Source organism: Volvox carteri, assembly GCF_000143455.1.
Source record: "Volvox carteri f. nagariensis unplaced genomic scaffold VOLCAscaffold_27, whole genome shotgun sequence".
Classification (NCBI taxonomy): domain Eukaryota; kingdom Viridiplantae; phylum Chlorophyta; class Chlorophyceae; order Chlamydomonadales; family Volvocaceae; genus Volvox; species Volvox carteri.
In genome coordinates this window covers 1,308,225-1,325,119 of record NW_003307570.1, presented here as the reverse complement: position 1 = coordinate 1,325,119, position 16,895 = coordinate 1,308,225, and the positions used below count along the sequence as shown (strand labels likewise).

The following is a 16,895-nucleotide window of genomic DNA, read 5'->3' as shown; positions in this document are numbered from 1 at the left end:
GCAACGCTTCCCATCCCCAGGGCCCCCTCGGCTTGTTGGCCTTCATTTTCCCCTTCTCGGATAATTTTTTGGCCCCAAGACTATTCGACATATCGAAGTGCATTTACATGCCTCCTCGCTCCTATCCCGTACAACTGAAGACAGTACGTTGGCTACGTTGACGGATACTGGCGAAAACAGCCTGGTGATGCTTTTCGATCAAGATATTGATGTTTTACAATTCGCCCTATCAGTGCGGAGAAGTGAAAAGCCCAGGCCATGTAAATCACTGGTTACACCTTTGGAGGATTTTAAAGTTCGTACAGATAGTTACGGATGTTCTTAGTTTTTCGTCACAAAAGTATTTTTGATACATCCGCTTTAACTTGCGATTGCATTGATGCATGCGGTATTAAGATGGGTGTTTCACGTATGATGGCGGAACCTTGCGCAAGGCTGCCATTTTTTGCAAATCGCACATCTTAACATCTTGTAGCTACATATTGATTATATTTCCGAAGAAACCTGACTATTACTCATTCGAAGAACCAATAAGCATGTCAATGCCGTGTTAGCACTTCTGTTACATTAACGCGCTGTTGGCTCATTGACCCCAAAACAGTCATAGTAGTAATCATGACTCCGTCATACAATAGAAATGCGGAGACAGCTGACGTGGAGCTCTCGCAATGGCAGGTTCTACAGGAGAAAATGAACACGTGCAGCACAGAGCCAGTCCTGCCGGATGCTGAGGTGAACAAACTGCTGAAGACAATCTTTACAGATCATGTCCTAGGTAAGGACTTTCCGGCCCAGGTAGACGAGAGGAAAGCAGATGTTTGCGTTGTAGGGGTTACCTTGCCGTCAGGCACAACCTTGCAGCTCACAGATCGTCCTTTTCAGGAGCAGGTCGGCACACAGCGGAAAGGCCCCTTGTGGGGAAGGGGTAGTACATGGGATAGTACATAGTGGCCGATTGAAGGATCCGGCAGGGACTGGGGATGGTGTAGTTGTGGGTGAATGGGAATGCTGTTGTGGCGGCTGAGGAAGACATGATGCGGGAGGGCACGGGGAGAGGAGTAGGAGGGCTCTGCCAAAAGAACGACCGCTCCCAGCCATTTCCTGGAGGCTGTAACGCCCTCCACAGCATCTTCATGTCGCCCTGCAATCCAGCAGCGCCCGTGCCAACCTTCAATCCTCACCTCCACCCTCACACGGACATCTCGACACCCCAACCCTAAAATCCGAAAACCCTCCGACCTTTTTTTAGCTCAAAACGTTTCAATCCCAATCCCAGGGTTCCATTCATTTTCCTCGAACCTGAGCCCGCTCTGCCCTGCCTCTACTTCCCCGCTCCCACAACCTTTCACCCTTCTTCGTGTTTCCCGTCCCGGCCCAAACCCCCTCTCTCTCTCCCCCTCCCTTTCCCCCCTCTCTTTCCCCCGCCTCGCACAAATACACACACGCATATACCACCTACCCTTCAGCCGACCACCCCGACTTTGTCAAGTACTTCAAGAACCAGCACCGCGGACGGCCCCGGGAGGACCACTTGCTAAGGAAAGCCGCAGTGGCATCTGCGGCCGCAGCCCAACAATATCCCAACCCTTTCCAACACCAGCAGCAACCCCCCGGACCCACCCACAAGAACAGCAATCCCTTACTCCAAACCTTGCGATGGGTGCTGCACATGTGGCACCTCAGCCTAGCACGCTACAGGGCCTGGAGGCCCCGTGTACAGCTGTACCTGCTGCTGTCCTGTCCGGAATACTCCCCCCTGGCTATGGCCATCAGCTTATTCATGATTGCAGCCATTGTCCTCAACACAATCACGTTTTGTTTGGAGTCGGTACCCTCCGTGGAACGAGATACGGAAGTGTACGACAGGCTCATGTGCGTCTGGCTAGGGGGGCTGCGTGACGTGGTCGAAGGTCGAAGTCGGGGTGGGGATCGGGGTGGTAGGGCTGGGGGTAGGGCTGGGGGTAAGGGTAGAAGTGGGGGTAAGGGTAGAAGTGGGGGTAAGGGTAGGAGTGGGGGTAAGGGTAGGAGTGGGGGTAAGGGTAGAAGTAGGGATAAGGGTAGGAGTGGGGGTAAGGGTAGGAGTGGGGGTAAGGGTAGAAGTGGGGGTAAGGGTTGAAGTGGGGGTAAGGGTAGAAGTGGGGGTAAGGGTAGAAGTGGGGGTAAGGGTAGAAGTGGGATGAGGGGTGGAACCGTACCTTTTTTTCCTAGAAATCAAAATGCACCAGTGCCCACCCCCATATATTGAGCGACAAGCTATCGCAACCCAAAGAGATATCTGCCTCATTTTTACCGAGTGGTGGAATGAGGGGTGGGTGGGACGTGGCAATGGGACGTTAGCGATGGGCATGGGAGGGGCGTGCGGGGAGGGATTGGGGAAGGATAGCTGTGTGTGTCGTGTGTCGTTTTGGCCTGGTTGTCAGTAGCTCGATGTGTGGCTGGGTGGGTAGAGATAGGTGGCTGGCTTCTCTCCCTCCCTCCCTCCTCGCAAGCGTCGACGACAACATCATCATCATCATCAGCTCGTTGCGCGCGCACACACGCATACATACATACATACATACATACATACATACATACATACATACATACATACATACATACATACATACATACATACATACATACATACATACATACATACATACATACATACACACACCGCCGTACGGGTCCAACGAGGCTTCTAATCTTCTCCCCCCTTACCCCCTCCCTCTCCAACCCGCACACCCTTACCTACCTGGCCTGCATTTCCCTTCACCACCACACACCCATTCACGGCCTCCCTCATAATGACAACGACTATTCCCTCCTTGCCTACTCCCTCCAGCCTAATCGATTACGTGTGTCTGGGTTTGTTCACCGTGGAGTTTGTCGTACGCTTCCTGACGTGCAACAGCTTCACCCGGTTCGCCTTCAAGCTGATGAACTGGGTGGACCTGGCGGCCATTGCGCCCTTCCTCGTGGAGCTAGCGGTGGCGGGGCCGGATAATGAACAAAGTGAGGAGAGGAGGGGGAGAAGGAAGGAGGGGGAGAAGGAAGGAGGGGGAGAAGGAAGGAGGGGGAGAAGGAAGGAGGGGGGGAGAAGGAAGGAGGGGGAGAAGGAAGGAGGGGGAAGAGGGAGGGGTGGGGCCCTTGGTGTGTGGTGGCACACATTCCGCATTTCTGTCTGCCCATCTGGGGGCCCTGGAGATGTATGCCGGCACAACACCCCTCATCCCATTTCCGGCGCACATACATACAGAGATACAGACAAACAGACAGACAGATAGACACACCGTCGCCCCCTGGCCCCTCCCCCTGCACACACAGACGCCTCTCAGACACGGATATTCCGGTTGATTCGTTTGATCCGGATTCTGCGGCTGCTGAGGGCTAGCTCCAGGTGGGAGGGGGTGAGAGAGGGGAGGGAGCAGAAGGGGAGGGCGGGAGGAAGGGGAGGGGATTGCACAGAATAAAAACCGGAGGGAAGGGAAGGAGAGAAGGAAGGGAAGGGAGGAGGGTTTAGGATGGGAGCAAACCGACCCGGGCATGGGGGAGCTGGGTGGTGGGTTAAGGGGGGCCGGGAAGAGGGGGAAACAGTTGTGCAACGAAAGAGAGAGGACTGACGATAGCCCAAACCCAAACCCCAAGTCCAAACCCCAAGTCCGAACCCCAAGTCCAAACCCTAGCCACATCCCCACATCAACCCCTATACCTTCCTGAATTCCCCCTCTCCCTGCCCCTGCCCCTCTGCCTCAGGTTCCGAAACCTTCAGTTGGTAGTTGACGCCCTATCTGCCAGCCTGGATGTGATCGGCATGTTGGTGGTGGTGTTGGGGGTGCTGCTGGTGGTGGCCGGTACGGTGGTGTATTACGTGGAGGGTGCCTTGGTGAAGGACACGTGGTTCGACTCCATACCGCTGACCATGTACTACATGCACGTGGGTCCTTCGTGGGAAAAAAGGGGGGAGTGGCAAGGGGGGGGGAAGGGGGGAGAAGGTAGGATGTGGCTTTTGGGGGAGGGGAACGCTGAGGTTAATGAGGAGGAAGGGTTGGGGGTGGCTGTCGGGGTTTTCCTCATACAGTCTCGTACAGGCTCATACAGTGGATAAAGGGGAGAGGTGTGTATCCGTGTGCATGTTCATACGTGTGTGTATATTCATTTCATCATTTGTTTGTGTTCCAGCCTATCATACTCCTTTCCCACAGGCCCCCCCCACACGCTCCCTATCCCCTTTCCCTCCGCCTGGGCACCGATGGCTCGCCCTTCCCCTTCCCCCTTTCACCTCTCCTCCCACCCAACCACCCACCCACCCCACACTACCCGCCACAACCCCACCCCTACCCCCACCCCCACCCCCACCCCCACCCCCCGACAGGTCACCTTCACCACCACCGGCTACGGCGAATACTACGCACAATCCACCTGGGGGCGCCTGGTGGTGGGCGTGTTCATGTTGCTGTGTATGGTGACCGTGTCATTACCCATTGGTGTGGTGGGGGGGAACTTCTCCACACTCTGGACGCGCTACGTGGGGCTGCGGGATGCCATAGGGCGGAGCCTGGAGGCCTGGGGAACCCGGGCCAAATTGAGGGGGCTGGCGGCTAAGCACTGTACGGCAGTGGACGAGCTTGTTACGACGGCTTTGAGGTTAAAGGTGATGGGGAGCCGTGGGTGTGTATCCATGGGTTGGGTTGATGTGGGGGAGGGGAGGGGCACCGGAGTTGCACGGTACGGCAGGAAAACACACACTTAGGCACAGTGAACAACGGACACCGAGCTTAGCCTATCCGGGGCCCCGGTGGGATCTCTTTTTGAACCCAACCCCTCTCCGTGTCCCCCACCTCCTCCTCCCAACAAACCGCCCCGCCCCGCCCCGCCCCGCCCCGCCCCGCCCCGCCCCGCCCTGCCACGGCCCCACCCTGTCCTACGTGGCAGACTGCCCTCGAGGAGGGCTCTGCTATTACTGCTGCTACTGCTACTACTGCTGCTGCTGCTGCCATTGGCAATATTGGTGCTCGTGGTCGGAGTTCCCTCCAGGCGGGGGGTCTTCAGGCGGTGCGGGACGACTTGTCAACATTGCATGCTAACTTGCAACGACTGGCAATGGAGGGGGAGGGGGAGGTGAGAGGGGGGCCGGAAGATGTGTGAATGTGTATGGGTATGTGTATGGAAGGAGAGGCCCCTGGGGGAGGGGAGAAGAGTGTGTTGTGTGTGTATGTCTGTGTGTGTCTGTGTGTATGTGTCTGTGGGAAGGATGGAATGTGTGCAGGTGGGTCCTTATTTATCCTTAGCCTCTGAATAGCCCGCCCTTTTGTCCTTCCCTTCCTCATATCTCTTGTCCTCCATCCCCCCTCCCCCCCCTTCTTCCCCCTCCCCCCCTTTGGAACCCCAGAACACGGCCCTCCTTGCGGCCCTACGGGAGTCCCTATCCGACATGGGGAGCAGGTTGGGTGAGGCGGGGGACCGGCTGGGGCACCTGCAGGTGTGTGGGGGGTGGGGTGGGGGATGTGGGGATGTGTTTGGGTGTGTAGATGGTGGTTGGTTGGGTTGGGTCGTTCATCAGTTAGTTAGCTGGCTTTGCAGGACAGCAGACGACGGATTACCGTAGCCATCCCGGTCGCGAGTTCATTCAGAGTTTTCTCTTTCCTCTCTTTCCTTCCTTTTTCCTTTCCTTTTCCTTTCCTCGTTCACTTTCCCAATTGGGCATTCACAGGGTGAAGGAAGGCTAGCGAACCCCAAAGGCTAACCTAGGCCCACCTACTCTCATCCACACATGTAACTTGGGGCTTTTCAGTAGTTCTTTAATGAAATCAGGATCGTAATAAATTCAGGATTAGAATACCGTAGCGGAACTAAAGATTTTACAAAATAAATAATTATTTGCATGCGGTAAAATATTTTGGCAAAATTCAGAGTCTTTCTGTAAAATCTTTAGTTCCCGGGAGGGAATTCGGAGCGATGCCGTAAAATATACATGGCCCTTCACGCACAACAGGCTTTTGGCACTACCTATTATACTATTTTATACAGAATATTGTAACATATCACTATATCAACCTATTTCTGGCAGCAGCATGGGCAAGCGCAAGCTCACCAAACACCGCTTCATTGACAAGCTGCCGGCCATACCATACCATATACGGCAATGCTCTCGCGTCCTTCATCAATCATAAGAATTCTGCGGCTGCTACAGAATGGTGGATGTTTGGAGGCCGTGTCACGGTGGCTTGGCTTCCAGATGGGGGTTTACAATTCGGAGATTCTTAGTTTGAGACGTGTCGTAATGATTCTCATTGCCCCTTATGCGTGAGAGGGAGGCGGGCAGTGGTGTTGCATGGTTGGGTAGCTTTGCGGGCCAGTAAAATCCCAGGAAATCATCCACAGTACCGTAAAATCTTGGCAAAATCCGCCAGCATGCGGTAAAATACTTCGTTCCGTAAAATATATTAAAATCCATAATTTTGCGGTAAAATCTTTATTTTGTAAAATCTTTAGTTCCGCTACGGTATTTAGCACGTGTCTCACCCTCTCTCCGCACATTCCCCCGGCGTGTTCCCTCCCCCCAAACGTACATACATACGCAAAACACACAAACACGCGGAATCACCCGCCAATCCCACTATTTCCCCCACAGGCTCTCCTGTCACTGGTACCGCGGGTGTCCAGCTCGGATGTGACTGCCTCCCTGGAGGGGTTGCATGCCGTACACCAGGGCATTGCACAGCGAGCCACGGAAGGTGTACAGCAGGCCAGCCGTACACGGCAGGTGCTCGCGGATTTGCGTGCCATGCGGGAGGTGCTGAAAGCGGAGGAAGATGAGATGTACGGCACCTATGAGGGGTCGTACCGCGAAGAAGAAGAGGGCGGCGTGGATGGCATGAAGGGGAGGGCGAACCAATAGGCGGCGGCGACGGTTGGCCGGTGTGTGTGTGCGTGTGTATGTGTATGTGTCTGTGGGTGTGGGTGCGTGTGCGTGTGTGTGCGTGCATGTGCGTGTATATGTATATGTATGTATTCCGGTTGAGTTCTCCCTTTGAGATCTGGGGTAGTTATGTCAGTGAATAATCCGGGAAGGCGGGACCATCCTTGTCGGGGTAAAATTACAACTAGTTGGTTCGGATAAGTAGGTTTGTATGTATGTATGTATGTATGTATGTATGTATGTATGTATGTATGTATGTATGTATGTATGTATGTATATATACTACTGATTGTCACATGGGGCACTTCCAGCAGCCCATGCTGCTGTCATGCAGGAGAGGGGAAGAGTTCCAGAGGGCTCCTGTGTACCTCCGTACACACCGTACAGCCGTCCTCCTCTTTAATGCGCCGTGTAATTGATAAAACTGAGTTCTTGCAGGCAGCCGGGTATGTGTGGGACTGTTTCCATGGTATGGACTATTTCCTTGGTAGCTTGGTTAGGGAAACATTACCTCCCCCTGCGGGAGGGTTCGACAGAGGGTGCTGACGGGGGGGCATAACTTCTGAAAAGCAGAGGGAAGGTCCTGGGGGATGGGATGATGGCTCTGTCTCTGTGTGTTGCATATCAATCCGGGCCTGACGCTGGCTAGGGGTGCCCCAGCGGGAAGGAGCGACCGCCGAAGCACTCCATCGTTGGAGGGGCGTCATATCGGTCAGAGTCCTAACCGATCTCTGTGTGTGCCTCTGTCCATTAAGGGCCCAGCACCAAAACGGTCCCTCGGGGCTGCTGCACCTGGATGGTCTTCATGCGTTGGGTTTGATTGTGTATATCTTTTTGTGCGTGTGCGTGTGTGTGTGTCTGTGTACATGTGTTTGAAGGGTATGCTCCTGGCCGCATGTGTGTGCCCTCTGCGGGTGCATGGTGATTCCACAGCAGCGGAAATGGTTGGCAGGACCCACCTCACGTCGCCTCGTACCCTGCACCGAGTTGACAAAATGAAATTGAGTACCATAAGTATGCCGGTCTTGAGAATTGCAACCGGTAGTAACTGTTTACTTACTTCCACAGCCCGCTTGGGACAGCACTCCCTGGGGGCATGTGAATTTCGTGTAGAAGTGCATATCAGCCTGGGGCAGCGGGGGCCTTGTGTGCGGATGTGCCAGGGTGTGGGCTGGTGGGGTGGAGGTGATCGGAGGGCTGATGTGAACCGGATTATAGACTGCTTGCTGGTTGGCTGGGTGGCATCGCTTGGACAAACCCCAGTTGCTTTACTACTGTAAGGATGTGCGGAGTGTGCACATGACACATAATGCGGCGGTTCCTGGCCATGTACAGGCATCGGCAAATTCGTATTCCAGCCCCATCGATGGTGGCGTACTCTTCCTGGTGCGAAGCCGCAGGGAGGACACGGAAATCACCTGCTACGGCTATCACGAATTGGAGAATAGACGTGCAGTGCAATCCAAGTCGCAGCGTGGAGCAATTGGATTCTGTCCTGAATCCACAGCACACCGCGCACAGCGACCGGACGCGAGATTACGTTATTCTGTTTTAGTAATTCAGGTTTACCTTGCACCAGTTACTTGGTCGGCCTCGAATATAATACGAGCATACTGTTCAATGGCTACAACGGAGCTTGATGGCGACGAACTTGAGCGCGCATTTGATGAAGCCGCTTGGGATGCAGAGGAGGTAGGCTTTAATGAAATGTGCGCTAAGGTGCTACCTACACTCTTGCTAGGGTCAAGATGCATCTGCTCTAACGGCCGCAGGAAGGAGGCAGTCGAACTTTGACCTTAACTGAACAACAATGTAACGAACCGAACTCACAGATAACCCAGGAGGATGTTCCGACAGTGGAAGGTGGTGACAACCCTGCTCGGTCGCATCGCGCTCCCATGGCTCTCTTGCACCTACCTCGTGAAATGCTGTTGCGCGTGCTTTCGCTAGTTCCGGCTACTGGATTGACCTCGTGCGCATGCGTCTGCAAGGCGTTATCGGCTCTGGCCTCGGACGACACTGTTTGGCGTCGACTTTACGTAGCAAGGTGTGTTAAAGCGATTGCGTGAACTCTTCTTGGCTCAAGGCCGCCCATCCCACCAGCCCACTTGCTTGGAACTTCCAAACCACTTGCAGGTGGGGCAAGCCCAATCAACAAGTCCGGGGCAGCGCACGGTGGAAGGTGTGCATGGCTGGGGAGGCAGGGAGAAGGGAAGGGCCCTAACCCGTTTGGTTGACTGAAAGGTCTGTGCGAGATATCGTGAACATCCTATTGCCATTTCGCTCATTTCCCCGAAAAACACGTGCTGTAAACCCTTGTCAATTGAGCCAACAGAATCCAGTAACAGGAGCATGGGTGCATGTGGCTTCCTTGCTCCGTCCATAAACCAGGTTTGCTTCCCTTTCTACTGCTTTCCCTTTCTGGGCTTGTTCCGCAGCGCGTGTACCTGGACGCGGACAGCGAGGAGTGGGAGGCCACCACACGCAGCAACGGCAGCTGCAACGGCAGCGGCAGCTTCACTAGCGGCGGCAGCAGCAGCAGCAACAGCAGCAGCAGCTACTGCAATGGCGGTGGCAATAATGACGACCCCTTTCTCGGTGCCATGTTCCTGGATATGTTGCGAGCCAAGCGTGACCTGGTACCTGACCGCCGCCTGCTTGATCGGGCAGCGGAAGTAGACCCCGGGGACATAGCCGCCAAGGTATGTGATGTGCGTGGGGGGGCCATGACGTGGGGCATGGTCTTGGCTCCATGGCTCCTTGGTGGTTCCCCAGTGTGGTGTGCTTCTGGAAGGGACCGGGACCTGAACAGGAACTCAGGAAACACCGCCAGGGCTTGGGAAGGAGGGAAGGAGGGAAGCAGTTGGGAGTTGGATTCCCCGTGACGTAGCTGTGGGACACTGCTGTCTGCCTGTCAGTCCGTCTGTATATACGTACATATGCATACAATATATACACACATGTATAAATGTTTATATCTTCACATACGCACACACATGTATATATATATGTGTGTGTGTGTATATATGAATGTCCAGGACCTAGGGATCTGCGTAATCTCTATGGCTCAGCAGCAAGCGCAGCGGCCAATCAAACCGTACATGCCCCAAAGCCTGAACCGATTTGGTAACTCAAATTGGTAAAATTCCTCTCAGCCCCCAGACTATGTATCATGTACTACGTATTCATGTGCCCACGTGTGCTATCCACAGCACCCCCTGATTTAATAAATCCCCCCGATATGTAATTCCCGCCATTTCGTCCAGGTGGCCGCCTGGCGCCGTGCTCGAGGATTTCACCAACACGACGGCAGCGGTGCTGGTGCGGATACCAGCGGCAGCAGTGATGCACACCCGCCACCGCCGCCGCGACCTGACCTCAGCCACCGCGGCCGCGCTTCACTCAGTTTTACCCGCGTGAACCCCGGCGAATTGCCTCCCGTCTATGCGTGTGACCAGACCGGGTGGGTTCATGTTTGTGGAGATGCATGTAATGAAGGTGTGGTGGATGCACGCAGCGAGTTGCTGGTGTGTCCCGTGTCGGGGCAGACGACGGACCGGCTGGTGCATGAGTGCGAGGAGGGCGATGGCGAGGAGGATGACGGTGGACGGTGCGGGGTTGGCGGTGGCGGCAGAGGAGGCGCCGGGGAGGAGGACGCCGGGCTGGGTGTGTTTGGAGGTGGGTTTGGGTTTTTGGTTTGGCTGGGGGGTCGACCTAGGTGGGGCACCTGGAAGTCATCAGTTCATCGCCATGCCTGTCTGTAACTCTTACGTACGGCTTTTTGCGAATTTCTTAGGTTCTACTCTCCTATTTTTCCATGTCTTGTCCTGTCTGTGCATCTTCTTTCATCACCTTCTTGAGTAGCTCAGCGGCTAGCTTCCATGCATCTATCTATTTATCTATCTACCTATTAACCTATCTATCTATCTATCTATTAACCTAGCTTCCTACCATGCTACCATCCTACCTAGCTACCCATCCGTCCATCCATATACTAATCTGTCACCCGCCACACGTCACTCTTAACCACTCTTCCGCATTCAGTCCCGCGCGGCTACCTCGCCTGTCTCCCCTGCCTTGCATCAGGCGGCTTCGGCTCCTTCTTTGCGGCGGGCTACGAGTGCGAGAATGAAAAGGCTCTCAACAAGTTGTTAGGGTACAAGGCGCTGTGAGCTGTGAAGGTTGCGCCATATGCACATGTTGTTGGTCTTGTTGGTGGTTGTGGTGGCGTGGGTTTGCCGGTTGTGTGTGGCGTGTTGGCATTGGGGGGAAAGGAGGATATCCGTGCCGCGGTGCAGGTGTGGGCTTGGCAGTGAGAGCGAATGAAAAGATATGGTGGACGATGCTGCTGCTGTAGCTGTTGCTGCTGGTTTCCTTGGTGCAGTAGCTCCTATGTAAATTTTTGGTGTTGCAGCTGCCTTGGATGGGGTGCTTGCTTCTGAACAACATCTGCACTACCAGGCAGGTAGGGAGGTGATCAGCCTGGCTTTGATGCTGGGCGGGGTCATTAAAACGTTCGGACAAAAGTCAGCATCAGCCGACTCCTAGCTGTGCGGTGCTGGCGGACTCGTCTCCCTGGCGCAAAAGCGCTGTTGTGCTAGAAGTCCATGGGCCGGGGGGCTTTTGTTGGTGTGAAGTTAATCTGTGCATCTGTGCATCTCTGTGTGTTCCCTAAGCGCTAATATGATCGGGTGATGGATCCATCCTGGGCCCCCCACCTCGCGTCCCTGCAGTCGGAAGTTCAGACATGCATCCCTTTCATACCAAGGGTCTCTCCTTGCAGTGTGCATCGGTTGTGTGCACTGCTCTCGTTGGTCGTAGGTCGTAGGTCGCAACTTCGATCCTAGCAATTCGCAGGCAGCTGATCATCCTTGGATGTGGAAGGAGTTAAGAGGTGTGTGCCCTTGGTCAAGTGACTCTATTGGTGATAGTGTGCTATGTGACAAACTATTGGTGTGGCGCACCGTTATCAATCAGCCCGCAGCCTTCTTTAGCAAGGTAAGGGCAAAACATTTTTGGTCCGGTCCATCATCAACAACCTTCTCACCATGCGCAGGTACTGGTGTTCGATATGGATGAAGTGACGATGAACCTGTTTATCGCATGCTGTGCAAATGTACGTGTATCGCATGCACCCACATACACCCCAGGGAACCAACATTGGTTTTGCAAAACCGCACACGCAAGCGCGCGATTGCACACAGGTTTGCATCCATAGTGGAGACTCAATGCGTATGGCCCATACGGGTATGGCACCGGGTAAGCATGCCGGACCCGCAGAACCTGCCACACTACATGCAGCTATGTTCGCTAGCGAGACAGATGCTATGGCAACCAACAAGTAACCAAGTCCTACTGATTCAGATAAGCTCCACCCACCCAGCAGAGCCAATCCATCCAGCTTTAACTTGGCGCCTTGTCTCCTGTTTGCCTCCTAGCTAATGCCACCATCACCTATCATTATACTAAAGGGTTTTATTATACTTCGAACTCGGAAACCTGCTTTGCCCGGAAGTAGGAAAATCTTATTTTAGGGCGTAGCCAAAAATGTGGTTTGAAGAGGGGCGTCAGAGCGGCGTCGTACGGTGCGGTTAGTTTGTTGTTATTTTGAACTGCTGTTTGCTCGGTGGTGTTTCGTCTTGTCGAATTATCTTCCGGGTGATCTCGGACTCGGCTGCTGGTTGATACGAGCTCTCTTTACCAGAACAGCTGCTAGCTGCCGCTGTTATTGTCCGTTGGTCAGCGGTGTGGTTTTGACGACCTTTCTTTAGATAGTTAATCGGCTACCAAATTATCAAGGGCTTGGCACACAAGGGTTTATCTTTTGAACTCACAAGTCGCTAGTTCCCGCATAGCAAAGCTGCTTGGCGCCTGCAAAGAAACATGGCGCAACAGTTGATGAGGACAGCAACCCAGCAAACAAACAAACAGCTAGCAGGAGATGTTTGGGGACAGGAACCCCCATGGACCATTGTCATCACGGCCAGAGGACAGCAAAAGCAAGCAAACAGGTGGCGCAGCACTACAAGACAGCATCCGAGGCGCAGCAGACCCAGAAGCAGCTCAACGACATGTCACAGCTACTGCCCTACAAGGAGGTCATCCGCCTGGCAAGGGAGGGGGACCCGCACAAGACCTCCCTCGTCGCCTGCCTCGCTTCTCTCTCCTCCGAGCAGCGAGCGTACCTGGGCGCGGCGCTTACAGGACAGACTAAGTCGGCCAGCCGGTCCGGATGCAAGCGGTCCTTCGCCGCCACGTTGGCCCCCGGGGGGGGCCCCCCCCGAGAGGGCCCCGAGGACGTCACGTGCCTAATCTGCAACCAGCGGGGCCACCGCTTTCAAAACTGCCCACAACTCCAGGCCATACCCCGGGACCAGCAGCAGGCAGCGGTCGACAGGGCTCGGGCGCGCTTGCGGGCGGGCGCCCGTGGGGCACCGGCTTCAGCATAGGTCGCGGAGGCGCCGGCCGCCGCTTGCCCCCTCCCTGGAACGCCACCGGAGCGGCCGGGGTCTGGGGGCATACCCATCAAGGCGGCCGGCGCCCAACAACAAGCGGACGTCGCTGCCCAACGTGAGTTCCATAAGGGGCAACTTGTGCACCCCGTCCCCGTTGGGCCTTGCTTGCGTGTCGTGAAGAGGCCGAGTTATAGTGCGGCGTGCCTTGCTTAGTGCGCCTGTCAGTGTTTTGGGGAGGGACTGCTCCGCGTTGCCCTGTGTTGGGTCGTACCTGCCTTGTTCGCGAGCCGGCGTTGGAGCTGCCCTCCCCATCGGGCGATAGACGGGGCGTGCACCGCGATATCGGCCCCCTCCTCGGGGATAAGGAGGCGTCGTGCTGATGTTTAGCCCAGCTGGAGGGCCCCCACACGCTGCGGGTTAGAGCTGCCCTCCCCGTCGGGCGATAGACGGGGCGCGCACCGCGATATCGGCCCCCTCCTCGGGGATAAGGAGGCGTCGTGCTGACGTTTAGCCCAGTTGGAGGGCCCCCACACACTGCGGGTTAGAGCTGCCCTCCCCGTCGGGCGATAGACGGGGCGCGCACCGTGATATCGGCCCCCTCCTCGGGGATAAGGAGGCGTCGTGCTGACGTTTAGCCCAGTTGGAGGGCCCCCACACGCTGCGGGTTAGAGCTGCCCTCCCCGTCGGGCGATAGACGGGGCGCGCACCGCGATATCGGCCCCCTCCTCGGGGATAAGGAGGCGTCGTGCTGACGTTTAGCCCAGTTGGAGGGCCCCCACACGCTGCGGGTTAGAGCTGCCCTCCCCGTCGGGCGATAGACGGGGCGTGCACCGCGATATCGGCCCCCTCCTCGGGGATAAGGAGGCGTCGTGCTGACGTTTAGCCCAGTTGGAGGGCCCCCACACGCTGCGGGTTAGAGCTGCCCTCCCCGTCGGGCGATAGACGGGGCGCGCACCGCGATATCGGCCCCCTCCTCGGGGATAAGGAGGCGTCGTGCTGATGTTTAGCCCAGTTGGAGGGCCCCCACACGCTGCGGGTTAGAGCTGCCCTCCCCGTCGGGCGATAGACGGGGCGCGCACCGCGATATCGGCCCCCTCCTCGGGGATAAGGAGGCGTCATGCTGACGTTTAGCCCAGTTGGAGGGCCCCCACACGCTGCGGGTTAGAGCTGCCCTCCCCGTCGGGCGATAGACGGGGCGCGCACCGCGATATCGGCCCCCTCCTCGGGGATAAGGAGGCGTCGTGCTGACGTTTAGCCCAGTTGGAGGGCCCCCACACGCTGCGGGTTAGAGCTGCCCTCCCCGTCGGGCGATAGACGGGGCGCGCACCGCGATATCTGCCCCCTCCTCGGGGATAAGGAGGCATCTTGGTGGCGTTTGTGTTTTGGCCAATCTGGACTTGGTGAGGGGGGAATTCTTGAGGGAGGAATCGCCCCAGGCGCCTACCCCGGCGGTTGGTACCGCTGCACCACTTGCTTGCTTGCGGTGGCGGGGATCGGATCAGTGGCCCTTGGGAGTGTTACGGAGGAACTGGCACAGCTGGCTGTGGCGTTACACGGCAGCGCGGTCGCAGACAGCTCATCGGTCACCTACGAGTCGAGGCGGCGACGGTGCAGGGCAAATGCGGAGCCGCGGAGGGCGACGGAGTTCACCCAGGACGCCTGCTGGCAGGTGTTGGGGTTTTTCGGAATGCTCCGGAGGAGCGAGTTGGCGGCCCTGACAGTGGGCTGCGTTGAGGAGTTGCCGGGAGGGGGTGTAGGGCTGCAGATCGTACGTAGCAAGACGGACCAGAAGGGAGCGGGGACGTTGGTGTGCCTGGCAGCACTCACCCAGAGCGGCATCCCCATTGCTCGCATACAGCGGCACCTGGAGTGCGTGCGGACGGCCGAGGGTCACTCCCCGCTCTTCGTACGGGGAATCACTGGGCCGGGTAAGCAGGGCACGGTGTGGCGGCGCGGGGATTTCACTAGTAGGCTGCATGTGTTGCTGGGTGAGTTGCAGGGGTACGAGCCGGAGTTGAAGCTAGATCTCGCTAGGATATCGGCCCACAGCTTGCGCAAGGGCGGGGCCACCGCGGCTGCCAATGCTGGGGTGGGTCTGGAGGAGATTAAGGCGCACGGGCGGTGGAGGTCTGATGCGGTGCTGGTCTATATCCGCCGGTCCGTTGCGGTGAGGCGGACAGTGGTGGAGCGAATGTGACGCGACTGGGTGAGGGGGGATGTTTCGCTGGGTTAGGCGTGGGGCCAAAGTAACCCAAGCGAGGCCGTCGGCTGCCTGCTGGTTACCAATGCGGAAGAGCACGGTAGCCCGGAAGGGCCGCACGAAGTAGCATGCGGGCTCTGGCAGGCAGGCTGGGCGTCTCTTCTCCCCAACCATATGTCCACGTCCCCGGTGCCTTGTTCGTATTAGTTGTACTGTAACGAACGCGTTTTGGGTTTCTCGTCCCGGTTCTTGGTCTGGCTAGCTGCTCAGGCCGGATTCAAAATCTTATTTTAGGCGTAGCCAAAAATGTGGTTTGAAGAGGGGCGTCAGAGCGGCGTCGTACGGTGCGGTTAGTTTGTTGTTATTTTGAACTGCTGTTTGCTCGGTGGTGTTTCGTCTTGTCGAATTATCTTCCGGGTGATCTCGGACTCGGCTGCTGGTTGATACGAGCTCTCTTTACCAGAACAGCTGCTAGCTGCCGCTGTTATTGTCCGTTGGTCAGCGGTGTGGTTTTGACGACCTTTCTTTGAAAGTGGCAGTTGCGATGTTTCCACAAACCGTGCGCTTCCTGGTTATTGGAGCCAGACGACTTGCTTGCGCCTACCGACAACCTTGCTTGCGCAGGAAGATCTCCTGCACACCAACATTTGGATCTGCCATGGCCCTTTTGTACATACTTTAGCACGCCTGCTGTACGCATTGTGCTACGAACCCCACGCGCCTGCTCAACAACGCAGCAATCTCTACTGTTGGTCCTCTTAAGTACCTCCCCTCTGGTTCCAGCAGCGTTGCCATTCCCTGACCCGATGACTACAGCAGCTGGTCCCTGTTGGCATCTGGGCCCCAAATCTCTGCCCAGTACTTAATAACAGACTCACACCGTACGCAGCTGATCCCACGCCAAGCCACCCACCTCGACTTCGTACAGCCGTCTGTAGAATTTGAATCTAGGGACCGTCCATTCTATTGTACCAGGGTGAGATCTACAGACAACCAAACTAGTCAGAGTTTTATTTGGATTTTCCTGCACTCTGGGAAAAAGGGGGGGTCGAGATTCCATAAAATGAGGCTCTCTTTTTCCATAGAATGAGGTCCTATTTTTCCATAAAATGGCATGTCCTTTTCCATAATATCTCCACAATTTTATGGAATGCGGCCACGCCCCACTGCCAAAAAAGGCGGGCGGTAGCCTTTCACCCCAGGAAGACGGTTGGTAACCTGTACGGCAGTACTACAGGGCCGAGAATGGTGGGCGGTTACCTGTACGGCAGTCCAGCTACCTTTCACACCGGCGCTGACCTTGAAGGCAGTCCACACGAGAAAAAAAGGCGGGTGT

At 56.1% G+C, this 16,895-nt stretch overlaps 2 protein-coding genes across 2 annotated transcripts; both read left to right on the top strand.

Annotated features, from left to right (window-relative positions):
• Positions 1-615: 615 nt before the first annotated feature.
• Positions 616-6,883, top strand: VOLCADRAFT_92728 (uncharacterized protein; the record flags this gene model as incomplete). Its single annotated transcript, XM_002952086.1, has 8 exons — positions 616-775; positions 1,467-1,872; positions 2,828-2,997; positions 3,310-3,382; positions 3,739-3,919; positions 4,358-4,636; positions 5,375-5,464; positions 6,617-6,883. The coding sequence occupies 8 exons, from the start codon at positions 616-618 to the stop codon at positions 6,881-6,883; spliced, it is 1,626 nt and encodes a 541-aa protein (XP_002952132.1).
• An 887-nt stretch (positions 6,884-7,770) lies between these two features.
• On the top strand, positions 7,771-16,321 carry VOLCADRAFT_121049 (uncharacterized protein; the record flags this gene model as incomplete). The annotated part of the gene is made up of 14 exons (XM_002952085.1): positions 7,771-7,818; positions 8,240-8,596; positions 8,737-8,951; positions 9,041-9,086; positions 9,343-9,606; positions 10,171-10,367; positions 10,422-10,582; positions 10,991-11,072; positions 11,366-11,369; positions 11,726-11,902; positions 11,961-12,020; positions 12,892-13,130; positions 14,674-15,526; positions 16,184-16,321. The coding sequence occupies 14 exons, from the start codon at positions 7,771-7,773 to the stop codon at positions 16,319-16,321; spliced, it is 2,841 nt and encodes a 946-aa protein (XP_002952131.1).
• Between the last annotated feature and the right edge of the window lie 574 nt (positions 16,322-16,895).